Raw genomic sequence first — 15285 nt, 5'->3', positions numbered from 1 at the left:
CCAATCTGCACTTGTGGCTTTGAAAGGGTCAGAAGAAAGCTGCTGCAGAAACCAGACTTGTCAGTCCTGAAGGAAATACAGAGTGGAATATGATAGTGTATTAGACCACCAATCCATTTCTGGTAAAAACGTAAGTTTGATTTTGTGTATGTGGAAGCTGGGTTATATGAAATCCGGTCACATATGCAAATAGTTATTAGTTGTGTTATACATAAGCTCTTCACCATTAATTTGCTTTAACAAAAGGCACTATTGCATGGGAGGACTGGTATAATTCATATTTGAATGATTTCAATGGGGACCAAGAGGCACTGTACCCTTTCAACCCCTCCTGGTAAAAAGCCAGTGATTACATATAGCTAATGAAGCCACACCATTAATCATAAAATTATTATATACAATACAATTCCTACTGCCTAACCACTGAACCAACCAAGCATTTAATTTCAATGTAAAATAAACTCAACAACAACTTATTGACAACTCAACACACTAAGATTTCAGTCGAAATGCTGCTGTAATTTTTGTGAAGAGTTAATAGCACATTCTTGTACTATTAAAAACAAAACACTTTAATTTGAACAAACCATGCAGCTATACTGACTGCATTATTAGATAGCTATACAGTGCTTGCAGTTATTATAGCTGCTGACAATTCTATGCAGGCTTATAAAAGGAATAATGTTCAGCTTGCATTTAATTGTAAAGCATGAGTAACATTATTTTTAAAGCATATCACCATGTACGTGCATGCACATACTGTAGTCTGTAAACAAAAAAAAGTAACACTGGTAAAATTATGTGTGAATTTTTTGCAGAAAGCTGAAAACTACTACACTCAGCAAGTTCAAACTTTCAACAAGGTATGAGTTATATAAACAATACACACTTAGAAGTATAATTATATGATCAGACAAACTGTGTGTAATATTTAGAGTAATTAAATTAATATCTGGCCAATGCATTTGTATTGATATGCAGGCAGATTATGTGGGAAAAAAGATGCTAGCTCATGGTCACAGTGGTGATTTTTGGTTGGCAATCAGTAAATACAATGGATCAAAGGTTGTCATCAAAAAGCCCAATAGCGGCATGGCTGTGTCATCAAAAATGCAACATTTAAATCAAGAAATCAATTCCTTAAAGTGCTGTCAGCACTCTAATATCATACATCTTCTAGCTGTTGACTTCAATTCATCACAACAAATGCATCCGCTGTATTTTGAATATGCTGAAAAGGGTCAATTAAAATGCTTCCTGCAAAATGAGAAGGCCAGGATAGATAACGGGCAACTGATGGCAATGGCACTTGGTGTGGCTAGTGGCATGACAGAACTAGGCCAAAAGAAAATTATCCATTGTGATCTCCAAGCCAGCAATGTTCTTATTGATGGTGACCTGGTTTGCAAAATTGCTGGTTTCAGCAAAGCACAAATTTTCAAGGATAATGAAAGTCATGTTGTATGCAATGACCATCAACTTGCTGTGAGATGGCAAGCCCCAGAGGTTCTTAGCAGTGCACAATTCAGTGTACAATCAGATGTGTGGTCATTTGGTGTGCTCCTTGCTGAGTTGTTTTCTTATGGTGACCCTCCTTACCCTGGAATGAAAGCTATTGAGGTGAAAAACCTAGTTTTGGCACAAGAGATAATGGAGAAACCAACTGATTGTCCAAATGATGTGTACAATATTATGAAGGAGTGTTTTCATTATCATGCTAACCAACGAGTCCCATTTACTGCTATACATTTAACACTGAAGCAGAACCGGAAGAAGCTAAGCAAATGTTATTCTGCATATATTTATTAAAGTGCAAACAAATTTCTAACTACTGTTTTCTAGCTATAATTCATGCTCTGAACAACTTACAATGTTGTTTATTTATTGTTTACTTTAATGCTGTACTAGAACTTCAACAGAACTTACCTTCCCTAATGTTCCTCAGTGTAGTATATTGCATTGACTTACATGCAGTCATATACTACATTATATCCTAGTTATTATAGTCTAACATACGTACATAATTATAAGCATGCAAATAATAGAGTTTACAAGCTTGTATGTTGAACTAACAATTGATTGAATGGATGGATGGCTTTATATTACCTTATAGTGAACCTCACTATAATCACTGTACAGTAATCAGTAAAGTACACAGATGTTCATGAGCTTGCATATCTGTAATGTTTAACATGCATACAAGAACTTTGCTGCAAATTAGCAGCTCAAACATGCACTCGTTAAAAGATGCAAAAGTATTTGTTTCAATGATATGCTATACCAAGCAGTTATACCACAAGTGCCCGTGGTATAACTAGTATGTTCTACTTTAGCAAGCAGACTTACCTAATTGGCAAAATCTTCAGTTGTTATGCCACTTCTCTTATATAGAGAACCAAGTAAGCTGTGATTGTGGGATTAAATTTTGCCAAACAAGCTGTGATTGTGGGATTCAATTTTAATACATCAAACAGTAGTTTGATTTTACTTTTGCTAATATAGCAATTTTAAGAGACTAGTGTTTATTATGCTTCTAATCTTTAATTACTACATTTACAAAAGTTTAAAAAAAAAACTACTGTTGATGTATTAAAATTAAATCCCACAATCACAGGTTTTTTTTGGCAAAATTCAATTCCACAATCACAGCTTGCTTGATTCCCTATATAAGAGAAAAGGATAAAAGTATAACATCAAAGAAATCTGATGATTTCTGGATACAGTGTGCACTCCTATTAGGTGTGCAATATCTTGATAAGGCAATGTGTAACGAGATATATGCACTGCCTTAACGAGATATATGTACTTATATCTCGTTAGCATTTTGCGTCAGTGCAATATGTGATATATATGCACTGCTTGGCTTTCCTTTGATCTGAGGTGTGAAAGTGGTACATAAATTATTGTAAAACCCGGCATTATACAAGTTTAATTTACTAATTTTTGTTAACATCTAGATCAGTCTGTTACTGCACATGTGGATGTTAGTTAAATGAGATATACCTCCAGCAAACTCAATCTTTATTGCTGTTTAAGAGAACACTAGCTTGCACGGATGCATGCATGCAGAAGTATCAGCCAGCATTATGAACCATGGTTCAAAAGAAAACATTCTCAACCTTAAAAGAAGCCTTAGAAGTTAAGTTGAGTGAACATTAGTCCTATTTTTATGGAAATATATTACGGAGTCTTGTAATGTTGTAGTATCGTAATACAAATATAGATCAGCTGTGTGTGACAATTCAAGTACGTCTATGTACATGTTCCATTGTAGTAACATAATTGTAGAATGGTTTATCATGCTGACTTGTTTGACTATATTCCCCTTGCTTCTTTTGATTTTAGTGATCATGATCTCTATTCCATACTTTAATTTTTAAGGTTATGTTTACACTAGTATGACAATTTGCTTATTCTAATATGGACCTATTTCTAAGGATAACCTTTTATGGATAATGCTTATGGGAGATACTTAATCAATAGCTAGGATGTCATACAATTATTACATCTTCTATTGAAAGTGCATAATCCATTATATATGGCTGTCTCATTATAGAGAGGAGAGGAGCCTCTCAGGTCTAAATGAATTGCAGTGCACAAGGGTTTTATTTTTGGAAACTCCCATTAACAGATTTTGTCATGTACAGAATAGTAATATGTACAAGAAAGAAGCAGTCCCTCCAAATTTTTACCACTTGCAGACTATGAAAACAGAAAGGGTATATGTATGCAAGGGAGACACTTTCAGAAATGTGTTCTTCTAAGAGAATTACATTAGTTGGAGTAAAACAAAAGACTAAACACTCTAATAGAACAGTCAACTACTCTCCAAAATATCTTCTGTTACAGTTGGTAAATGGACCACTGTATGAGCTGAAATTCTTCTTCACCATACCTCTTTTTATCATTATTGTGTTTTCATTGAACTTCCATGCAGCTACTAATGATCATTGTAAAAATTATCAATCTAGCTACGTATTTGAGAGACTATAGCTGTATTGATACTCCCAGCCACCATGTTCAGTTTTTGCTATAAAAAGCTGGCTATGTACATACAGATGTAATAACTAGCTACAACATTTGCTATTATAGCTAATCCTCAGAGATTCTGGTCTTAATGAACTTCACAATCAATTTAGCCCACTATACTTGAATCTTTCTGCAACAGCTGAAAGAGAGCTGTATAGCTAGCACCACCAGCCACCATATCATGCATACTGCACAATGCTCAGCAGTAATATTGAAGGAGCGAGTTTTATTGTCCAATGCATGGTCTGCTAGCACAAGGTCCCAACCACAATATACAATTTGACTCAGCTGGCAACACATTGCCTATTACATAATCAGGGCACAGCTGAAGAGCAGCCTAGGCCTGTGTGGCTGATGCTGTCATCCTGACTAAAACATCAGCACGTCAGTAGCTACATCAGGACGCATTGGCAATTCCAACAGTTGAAGTCAACTAATCATTTCTTACCGTCTTGGTATTGTGATATATTTTTGTTTTCTATAATTTTTTCGGGAAACTGAATATGCTGTGTGTAGTTCAGTAGATCATGATGGGTGAACTCTACGTGTAGATACAGTTGTTGACCTCCCGTCACAGTATTAAACCAATTGAAATAACAACTGATACTACTGAGGTCACTACCAAGTCAAGAATTAGTTTTATTTTGTTCACCTAGAATTCAGTGAGGTTATCAAAAGAAACGGTTAGATGACTAAGATGATGCAGCGTCTGCCAGTATTTGTATTTGTGGAAAGAAACTGTGCTAGATAATTTGTTGATATATAATTTCCCTGTAGCTATAGCTAGTTTAATGTTTTTCCACTTCGTGGTCGATCCGGGCACATGCTGTCCAAGGTCACACATGCCTTTATTATTCAGTAGTCACTAATGATGGTTTTCTCTCTTACCATACATCTCCGTGTTACAAAAAGTCCGTGTTACAAAAAAGCGAAGCAATATAAAGGCGAATTAAGCCCATATATGGGCAACAGCTCCACCATAATACTGAACAGATGATTTTTAGCAGTTACGGGAAGTTGAGTGTCGAGTTCTGGGCAGTTAAGTTCTCAGTCAGTAAACTGATTGGCCAAGGTGCTTTGTAGCCACTGTAGCCTCTAATCTCGTGTCGTAGCTAGCTATTTTATCATTGCAAAATAACTAAACCTGGCAACTATAATGGATGCGGGATTGCGCCAAATTTTACAGACTCTTCAAGGAGAGGCTGCCGTGTACATAGAACTGAACTATTTGTTGCCTCAACTACGAAAAAGGAACCTTGTGACGGAGGAGGAATTTCATTATCTATCAGATGAACGCAGGAATGGATCTTATGAAAGAAGCAAGTGTTTAATGAGCATTATTCAGACCAAAGGAGGAGAAAAAAGTTTTGATTTGTTTGTTAAAGCTTTACAAGCAGAGAAGCAACATACCGGTCACGAGCACTTTGCTGAAGAACTAATGAAAGCAAAAGCTGCTTTGAAAAATCAACTCTTGCGACCAGAACCACCTCCACGTCCTCCTAAAAAGGTAACACTTTCAGTAACCTTATTTGCATAGCGTTAGCAGTGGTTGAGCTGAGCGTGTTGTTTTTTAAATTTATTTATTAACTGAATGGACAAGAAAAGAAAATAACAACATTAATTAAGTTAATAGGCCATTGGCCTCTTGTTATGTCCATATCCGATTTCTGTCCAAATGTCCATGTTGCATACGTGTGTTGCGTTGCGTACGTGTGTGTGTGTGTGTGTGTGTGTGTGTGTGTGTGTGTGTGTGTGTGTGTGCACCATCCTGGTAATCAAAAGGTTCCAGGTTTGATGCCTGGTTCAGTATGTCCAGTTGCTGTTGTTGTTTTCTTGAGCAAGCAACTTTACCACTCCGTCTACCCAGGCCAGTTGTTTAAATGGGGACCTGCTGACCTGAGGTCAACTGAGGGGAACATATGCCAACTGTCTATGTTTCATATAGCTAACAGGCAAAGGTCCAGGTAGGACTTTGGGTACCCAACACCTTTACCTGTTAGACATAGGACAGCCTACTGTGGGTCATTAGTCCTACCCCAGGAGAATTTGCCTGCACCGACTCACAGCATCTTAGTAGTGCACAAGTGTCCTGGTGCTGGATCATAGGTTAGGTATGACTGTGCTACCACAATAGCTGAAGGCTTCGTTTCTTTGTGTGTGTGCGCGCGCGCGCGTGTGTGTGTGTGTGTGTGTGTGTGTGCGTGCATATGACTGTATGCATTGGTGTGCATAGTTTGCATATACCTGTACATTTAATATAGATACTAGACCCAGTTGCTGACAAGTCTGCTATTGAGAACCTCTTCTTAATATCAAAAGGGATTGATGATCGTCTGAAAAGTCTAGAAAAGGATGTGAGGGAGATCAAAGTAGAGTTGCTTAGTAAATCAATGGAACACAAAGTTGGTTCAGTCATGGAAACTTTTCAAGAAAAAATTGATGCTTTGACGCTTCTTGTACAATCTATAAATCATGGCAGCTATGAGGTACATTCTTTGATTATTTATTATGCGATATATGTATGCACTGTTTAAAATTTACATAGCGAAGAGACTCTGCTAGGATTACAGAAATGCAGTATGATGATATCCATACACATCGGGGTGCTGTAGACAATGACTACACAGAAAACCAGTATACTCCAGTTATGCATAAGGTAAGGTATGAAATATGATGTGTTATAAGCATAAAATATGTATAACTGTGTGAAAATTTTCTTTTGTATACATAAAGGTAAAGTGTATTGCACAAGTGTAAGTTTACGATATCAAGTATTCTATATAAAGCATGGAACCTGCTCCTTATCTCATGAGAGTTGCAAGTCAGGATAAATCACTCATAAATGTGGTATGCTTTGGGAATTCAAGGCTTGTCTCATTAGTTATTGAAATTATATAATTTTATAATAGTATCAGTGTATATAGGCATTAGTTGTCAGCACAGTATAGATTTACTGATATTAAATTTGTACCCATAGCTATATTATCAAGAGTTAATAATAGTGGAGGAGAGAGTGTCTAACGCTATATAGGGCTGCATAAAATGAGCACGTGGGAGCTAAAGGGCTTCACCACAGATAATCTCGTGTTTAGTCGCATTCTCTACACTTGACAACTAGAACCAATCGTCACTTTTGTCAGGTCACATCAACAATGCTGCACAAGTTCATGAACACTAGAATCGATATTTGGGAAGTGCTGATAGTGGTATTTGGTTCCAACATGGCAGACCAGGTAACACCGCATCGCGTCTTCGAACGACGGTTTTCCTACTTCCCATCGAGATGATGTTTCTTCTTCCACTAGAATCTGTTTTCCACTCTCACGGGTACTGCCACAATTTGATGTCTTCGACTGAGAACCATGAACGGACGCCATTTTATAACACTCGCTTCTCACGTGAACTGCTATCGATACACTCTTTTCTGAATGAGTATTGCGTCAGCCGCATAACCATAATTGAATGCATTAACACGTCGCTTGTTAAGATTGCTGAAGCCCTTTAGCTCAAACGTGCTCATTTTATACAGCCCTATAGAGCGTTAGACACTCTCCCCTCCACTATTATTAACTCTTGATATTATCCTAGTGGAGTTACATATGATATTTGGTATTGTGTAAGACTTACAGTATGATGAGGTGAATGGAAATTTTGGAGATACTACTGCATTAGGGCACTTGCCGAAAGACAATAGGACAAATGATTTTGCCGGAGTGTTAGTGTTTCTTTCCCCAGCATTATCTAGGAATGTAGATTCACACATGATAACACTCAGGTTGTGGCCAAAAACATGGTAACCTGCTACCACTTGCATGAGTTTTGCAAATTGACTCAATCCCATTTGGATCCAGTTCACTCTAGACTTGTTTTACCTAATATCTTATATAATTATATTACCAAAATTGGTCATTGTGGAAGTAAAGTAAGAGATTGCTGAAATTTGCTGTACATGTACTCATGGTAGAGTACCTGAAATTGGCATTGTTTAAGATTATTAGTAATACAAAAACACTTTATAACGATATGTGGGCACAGAAAGAGAGCAATCACAGATCACTTGCATGGGGACTCTACTCAAAATTAATATTAGGTAGACCATGTTGTATATTAGCCATGTATAGGCATTTGGCAAGTCTTACACTTTATACCCATATTCTCAGGTGTGTGATGGTAATGTATGGTAGGGTTTCTATTGCTACTTTACCTGTAGAAGCCATTAGAGGAAGTGCTCTATATTCATGTGTGTGTTTTCCCATGCCAGCAGTTGGAGAGGGAGACACAACATGTTGACATTAAAGTCCACTAACTTGCAGTTTTGTAGCACTGATAAATGCACACCCTGAATGTTTCTACTCCTAGTTAACAAGCCATCAGTTATTGATTACATAGCAAATCCTGATTACTGATCAAATGTATAATATTCTATACTGTAGCTATAATCACGAATACCACCTATTAATTTCCATGGATGCTAGGAAACTATAACTGTGATTTCAAACTTTGCATTGTGTGTTGGTTTGGCCATTATAAATTTATAATGTGGGGTCTACTTACTTTTGTAATATGATAATCACAAGCTGTGGATGCATGTTTTTCTTTAAATTAGGCACCTAAAGCTGTGACAATGAAAAACCCTACTCCATCATCCTACATGTCTTTAACGGTAAGTCCCATTGTACATGTGTGTTATTATAATATTTAGATTTCAAAGCACAGGGCTTTAGAAATCCAAAGGCCCTGTGTTGTGGCACCCAAGCAACGCTGCTGGCCCCAAGGATGCTAAATTCCATAGAACTAGGCATGTATTTTAAAATAATTTAGGCCACAGCATATACTGTCATACTCTTGCAACTGCTTGTAACGCACTTGTAGTCCATGTTTACTATCTTGCATGTGTTGCAGTGTTACAGGTATGTATTTTGTATTGTCCCAGAATTGGGGATCTATTGAAATGAAAACATAGGATCATGCCAATTGAGTATTTCATCTTGCCATGGTTTAACATAATGTTTATATATAGCCTTACATCATATGGGCTGTGTAGCAATACGCCTAGCATTACTTTTGTGTAAACTCATTATGTGCTACACACCCCAAACCATATTGAAACAATTCAGGGTGTTTTTGCCATTGTTTATTTTGCCACACTCATAAAAGTCCCTTAAAGCATGTACTGTATATGGTTTCATATTTAGCCACAAGCTATATTTGGCTATTGCTATAAGTGTCAATATGCATCTATAGGATTTCATACCTAACATGGTATAGTTCTTTTACAAAAATGTATGTGTGCAACTGTGAATGAGCTACATAGTTCATTACAACCCATTATGTATATCTGTTGTTTGACACTAATCTTTGCAGAAAACTGGTGAGCAAGATGAGAGAAAGTATGAAAAACCAGTTCACGTATCTCAACAACAGGTATAATATAAGTTTTTGTACTGTATGTTACATCTCACACATAATTACTACACAAACACAGTTATATTATATTCTGTTTTACAGGCTGATTATGTAGAAATGAATATATTGGCCAAAGGCTCTACAGGAGAATACTGGTTGGCAGTCAACAAAATAGACAGATCAAAAGTTGTGATTAAGAAGCCACTAGAGACAATATCATCTGCAGTACTGGGTCAAGAGGTTCATGTTCTCAAGTGCTGTCAGCATCCCAACATTGTGAAATTAATTACACCCTTACTTGGTCCATTGCAAAGCGCTCCATCATTAGTATTTGAATATGCTGGAAAAGGAACACTTAAAAAATACCTCCAAAATGAAAAGGGAAGCTTGAGTACTTCAACATTACTTGCTGTGGCAGCTGGTGTAGCTTGTGGCATGGCTGAACTAGAGCAGAAAGGCATAATTCACTGTGACCTCAAGGCAAGAAGCATTCTGATTGATGATGATTTGGTGTGCAGAATTGCTAGCTTTAGCAAAGCACTGTGCCTGAAGAGTGGAGAAACCTTCAAGGTGTGCAACTCACACCGCCTAGCCATACGATGGCAAGCCCCTGAAATTCTTAAGGATTGGAAATTCAGTGCAAAATCAGATGCATGGGCTTTTGGAGTCTTTTTGTGTGAGGTTTTTACTCATGGCTCTCAACCGTATCCTGACATGAATGCTGATGAGGTAAAACAGTTTGTCTTGACGCAAAAGAGAATGGACAAGCCAAATGAATCATTCCCAAAAGAAGTTTTTGCATTAATGAAAGATTGTTTCCAGTGTAATACTGCCAGGCGGCCTAATTTTGTTACCTTGCAAGCACAGTTGAAACGACTGCAAAGTACACTTCACAGGACACTGTCAAGTGATAGTTCAGAATCTGATGAGTATACATAACTTGTACTACATATGCAGTAACTGGTGTTTTTGTGCAATGTAAATAGCTTACTTGTAAGTGTGTTAATGTAAATGAGTCACTGTCTATTATAATAATATTCACTTTTGTTTCTACAATTCTGTACCCAAATTTCAATATTATAACAAATTTACATGCACACTTAAAAAAAGGACACTACTTTCATTGCATCTAGTGTGCGTGCATACCTAAAGGAGAAGTTATTTATTTCAATTTACAAAATTAATGTTAGGGAGTGCAGTCAATACACTAAATATTAACCAGATAGTTGACTTTGAAATGCATTAATGAACACCAAATTTGGTTGATCACAATTGGCCCTGGAGGCTGATCCTAGCTGGGTAGTGGCCCACATCCATGAGTGGATGAATAACAGTGTCCCTGTGTTTTGTAGTCTACATAGTGATGATTCTGAATGCCGTCTTTATAATATTACTATAATAATTATAGTCAAGTGCATATATACGTACATATATTATATTTATCAATGTATAGGCAGCATACTGTTTAAAGATACCTACTGTAGCAGTGTATATGGCTTAATGTGTAGTGTGAGCAGATACTGGGAACGTACCTAGCTAGAGAACTGTGAAGAAAATATGCCAATGAGGGGCTCAGCATGCTTCTTTAGTGACTTGATAAAATACTGCTTAACTGTTGAACCTGACAAACTTTTCAGCTACCAAACAGTCACATATATAAGTCATGTTGCATCATGCTTTAAACTTCTTTGTGTGTATGTGTGTGTGTGTGTGTGTGTGTGCGTGCGTGCGTGCGTGCGTGCGTGCGTGCGTGCGTGCGTGTGTGTGTGTGTGAGCAAAGGCATGTACAATCATGTTACTCTCTTTTCACATTATGTACATGACCAGCCATGAAGTCATGTGTCAGTCAGCAATAAATGAGCATGCATACATGAAAGAGATTACCTATCTGATATTACAAAATATAAGATAAGTAAACATGTTTATCATGCTTCTATTTAGATAAAATTCCCCTAAAATGCACTATATTTGATCTAAATTGATCATAGAGCATGAGTCAGCACATCGATGAGTGTGAGACTTGTACAGCTTCGTAATATATTGCATCATTTCATCTGCCTACAAAAATCACCTGTATAGGGTAACTTTAGCTTTTTACTGTTGACACAGTGGGTTGGCTTCTGTACAAATTGTTTGTAATTGAGCAACATGTTCAATTATTGTGATGGTGGTTGTTTAATCATATCACTCAATATTTACAGTGTCTCGTGATCAATTCAGAAACCGTACGTAGCTACATGGGTAATACAAAGCTTGTGAGATGATAAGTCATATGAATTGTTAGTACAAATGTCAAACTGTTCTGTTACTAGGGCATTAAGGTTTGTCAAGTGTCCTCTTATGTAAACTATTCCATAATTATATTTTTAGTAATCAATATATTTTGGCATATGTACTTAGGCCAGGAAACTTGATTAATTCTCAATCATTCTCATCACACCGCCTTAATTTCACTATCATTGCTGTGAGGAAGATTGACAACTGTTTTAATAATGCACAGTAAACATCTCTGGTTCTCAAAGTCACTATAATAAATGCATAAATACATATGTACATATATGACTCATCTGTTTATTTATAAATGTTTATAAATAACTATATGTATATTAGTTTAATGGACTACGTAGCTATGCTGTATTGACTTGAAATTCATACACATATATAGCATCATCATTCAGCCATTGATTTTCAAACACACCGGCACTGGCTACTTATTTACACAACTCACATAAACTAAACAGTGTCATTGTAAAAAGCAATACATATACATATATCTTTAATGTCATTAATTCATATAGTCAACAATGGTTGGATCTTAGGTAGTCTCACTGGTTGCTACTGTCTTTGTATTACTGTGAGTTGACCGGAGCTTCTTTATGTAGTACCATCACACAGCTATCAGTGGAGTAGTAACATACACTAGGATCAGTAAAACTGCTAGCCCTAAACCATCTGCACCAGCACTAGCTGCACCCGGCACTAGCAGATGCACTACCACCAACATAATAATCATTGTACATGTACAACCAATCGGTATTAACATTGAAAGAACTGATCTGAAGTTCTGAACTTGCTTTTGTCCAATTTTTGATTATATACAGGGATAGCCTTAGAAGTACACAATTTTATTATTAAGTACTTATAAGGATTGCATTTTGTTAATTCTGCACCCTGTGTACTTTTGTTTCCCAGAGCTGACAAACAAGTATTACATGTTTATGGTTACATGCTGAGACCTATAGTGCCTTGTTTTGATTTGCTTATTTTATGCTTGTCACTCAAACATGTTGCAAGTGAGCATGTTTTGGCATTTTAAAATAAGCTTAACCAGATTGTTAATGATAGGGAGCATACATGTGCTGATCTACGTACTTAGAGTACCAGCCCAACAATTACATACACCATCAGTTTTACATATGCACTGATACAGAATTACATTTAATGTTTGTTTGGAAAAAAAGAATTTAAGAGAATCTAAGAGAATTTAATGTAATGACAGTAATAAGGCAATCATTTTAATACTGCTCTGTAAAAGGGAATTAAGGAACTGAATTTGTATAGATGATGTGCATAGGTAAGATAAAGTGCCCTTAAAGTCCAGATCTGTCACTGCATGCTCATGACCAAAACTTTGTCTCTATCAGACCAATGCTGATAATGGTCTAATACATTATTTCCTCTGCTAGCCATTGAAGGTCCTCATAGAGACCAAATTCAGTTGGTGTTCAATATTGTCCTGATTTCTCCCTCATCAATGACACAAGCCTAAGACGTATATGAAGTAAGTGGTAACTATAACCTGGTTAATTGCACATGGTTTTCAGAGATTGTAAAGAATTTGACTATTGATGGAAACACTTCTACCTAACTATGCAAATGTAGAATGATCAACTTCTTATTTTCGCTAATTACAACTGGAGATACAGTGCTCCATCTGTATTCTATATATTAGCTATTATGTTATAGACAATCTTGGCTGACCAACTCTTTAACTATGTTAGGCCAAAATATTTCAATTCACAGCCTTATGAAATCTGCATAATAGCTAAGTATTATTGTCTCATTTTGAGCAAACAGCCAAACAATTACTTGTGGCTGTTTCACTATTAAATCATATCATTCAGGCCTTCATAGAAGGACTTTATTAATTTTCTTTTAAAAACTCAATTTCAAAACTAAAATAGGTATTGAAAAGTAACTGTGCATGTTTTAGAAGCTTAGCACTTGCAAATGTGTGTATGAATGTGTGTGTGTGTGTGTGTGTGTGTGTGTGTGTGTGTGTGTGTGTGTGTGTGTGTGTGTGTGTGTGTGTGTGTATGTATGTATGTACGTATGTAGGTACATATACATACATAGGTGGATATTTGAAAAAATATCTGAGTAAAGTACACAGCACCCTGTATCTATAATATGTGATGACTACATAAATGTACATGCACACACACACACACACACACACACGCATACATACAGTGTTCCCTCCATTATCCAGCCATTCTGTTATCCAAATGGTAAAATATACTGTTCTATTAGAGTATTTTGTCAAGGTCTATTGGAGTCACTGAACAATAAATGGATGGGCTTCAATTATCTGAAGTTTTGATTATTTGTCAGGAGTTTTACTGTACATACATATGTACGTGCGTATCTATGTACATTTGTATGTATGTATGTATGTACATTACATAATATGTACATAGCATTGTGTATATGTGACTGGATTTTGGAAAATCACCCTTATGGGCGTATTGTTGATTCAGAGAAAAACGTATTTTAATAATTTAAGCTTTGTTACTCACCAGCCTTGGCAGCTACATGTTTGGATTTTCCAGCAAAGATGGAGCAATTCACAACTTTTAAGAGCAGCTGGTGGCCAAGGTAATCCCTGTAGAGTTTCCCGCCATTTTAGATAGGTTTTTTCACCAGAGATCGACTACAAAATGAATGAGAATGGTAAATGAAGGCACCAGACCACAAAACAGCCCATCAGAGGCAAGAAATAGACTGAAATCTCACAAAACAGACATACATCACACATTCAGCTTTCTGCTCGTCTGTCCAGAGTTTCACAGTATGAACCCCCCGAAGCACTTCCCTGTTGTTCACAGACCTGTACAGATGTCTGGGGTGGTTATACAGGCTGCCAGAGAACAGTCCACCAAAAGCAGACCCGAAAAGTTGAAGGCGAGTTTGATATGGAAATTGTTAGCCTGATGATAGTGCAGCAACTTCATGCTGGTGTTATCTCACTTTTGGCTTTTACACCCATATGGTTGATTTTGCTAAATCCGGTTGCATATATAGAAAATTAGTGTGGTATTCTGGTAGACTTCCAATACTTTTATCCGAATAAGGGAGAATTCACAGATACTACTTTCCCAATGTACCTTGTATAAGTTTCATCATGAAAAACAGCCCTTTTAAATGAACCATTTTATGATTTATTTTACAGGTGGTTTCCCACCATTTGTCAGAATGAGCTACGTATGTAATCTTACTGCACAGCTTCTCACAGAAGTGTTCTTCGTTGTTTCTTTAAAACTATGTTTACAGCCTGCGGGTGATCATGAGGATGCCTTAATGCAAATGCTGAAAAAACATGTGGTTTTTGGATTTGACAATAGGATTTGCTTTTGATGTAGGGTATTTTATCCCAGCAATTGGTCCGGCACTAGCCTCTTCTCTATCAACTGTATATTGAAAGCATGAAGCAAGTAATAAAACAGGCTATAGCTACAGAAAGCGAGAATTTGAGAAGTGGAGCATAACTTTTTAGGTTTTCACTCTACGTACTTCTGCTCATGAAGCCACATGCATTATTTTACTTATAAGGACAGATGGCCAGTATCA

General features: G+C 36.7%; 2 protein-coding genes across 2 annotated transcripts; both read left to right on the top strand.

The window, feature by feature from the left end:
- Positions 1–814: 814 nt before the first annotated feature.
- On the top strand, positions 815–1809 carry LOC136236822 (proto-oncogene tyrosine-protein kinase LCK-like). Its single transcript, XM_066027054.1, has 2 exons — positions 815–863; positions 982–1809. Exon 2 carries the CDS (start codon positions 1003–1005, stop codon positions 1807–1809), a length of 807 nt encoding a protein of 268 aa, XP_065883126.1. The 5' UTR covers positions 815–863; positions 982–1002.
- A 3190-nt stretch (positions 1810–4999) lies between these two features.
- Positions 5000–10491, top strand: LOC136268978 (tyrosine-protein kinase HCK-like). Its single transcript, XM_066064448.1, has 6 exons — positions 5000–5536; positions 6291–6515; positions 6575–6685; positions 8636–8692; positions 9394–9453; positions 9538–10491. The coding sequence occupies exons 1-6, from the start codon at positions 5186–5188 to the stop codon at positions 10372–10374; spliced, it is 1641 nt and encodes a 546-aa protein (XP_065920520.1). The 5' UTR covers positions 5000–5185; the 3' UTR covers positions 10375–10491.
- The last annotated feature ends 4794 nt before the right edge of the window (positions 10492–15285 follow it).

This window comes from Dysidea avara, chromosome 10 (genome assembly GCF_963678975.1).
Source record: "Dysidea avara chromosome 10, odDysAvar1.4, whole genome shotgun sequence".
Classification (NCBI taxonomy): domain Eukaryota; kingdom Metazoa; phylum Porifera; class Demospongiae; order Dictyoceratida; family Dysideidae; genus Dysidea; species Dysidea avara.
This window is presented reverse-complemented; position numbering and strand designations above follow the sequence as displayed.

Bases quoted from the DNA above. Each gene is read 5' to 3' on its own strand.
- LOC136236822 (XM_066027054.1), top strand. From the start codon at position 1,003: ATGCTAGCTCATGGTCACAGTGGTGATTTTTGGTTGGCAATCAGTAAA.
- LOC136268978 (XM_066064448.1), top strand. From the start codon at position 5,186: ATGGATGCGGGATTGCGCCAAATTTTACAGACTCTTCAAGGAGAGGCT. The intron at 6,686-8,635 runs GTAAGGTATGAA...TCTTTAAATTAG, and splicing joins ATACTCCAGTTATGCATAAG to GCACCTAAAGCTGTGACAAT. The intron at 9,454-9,537 runs GTATAATATAAG...TCTGTTTTACAG, and splicing joins TTCACGTATCTCAACAACAG to GCTGATTATGTAGAAATGAA.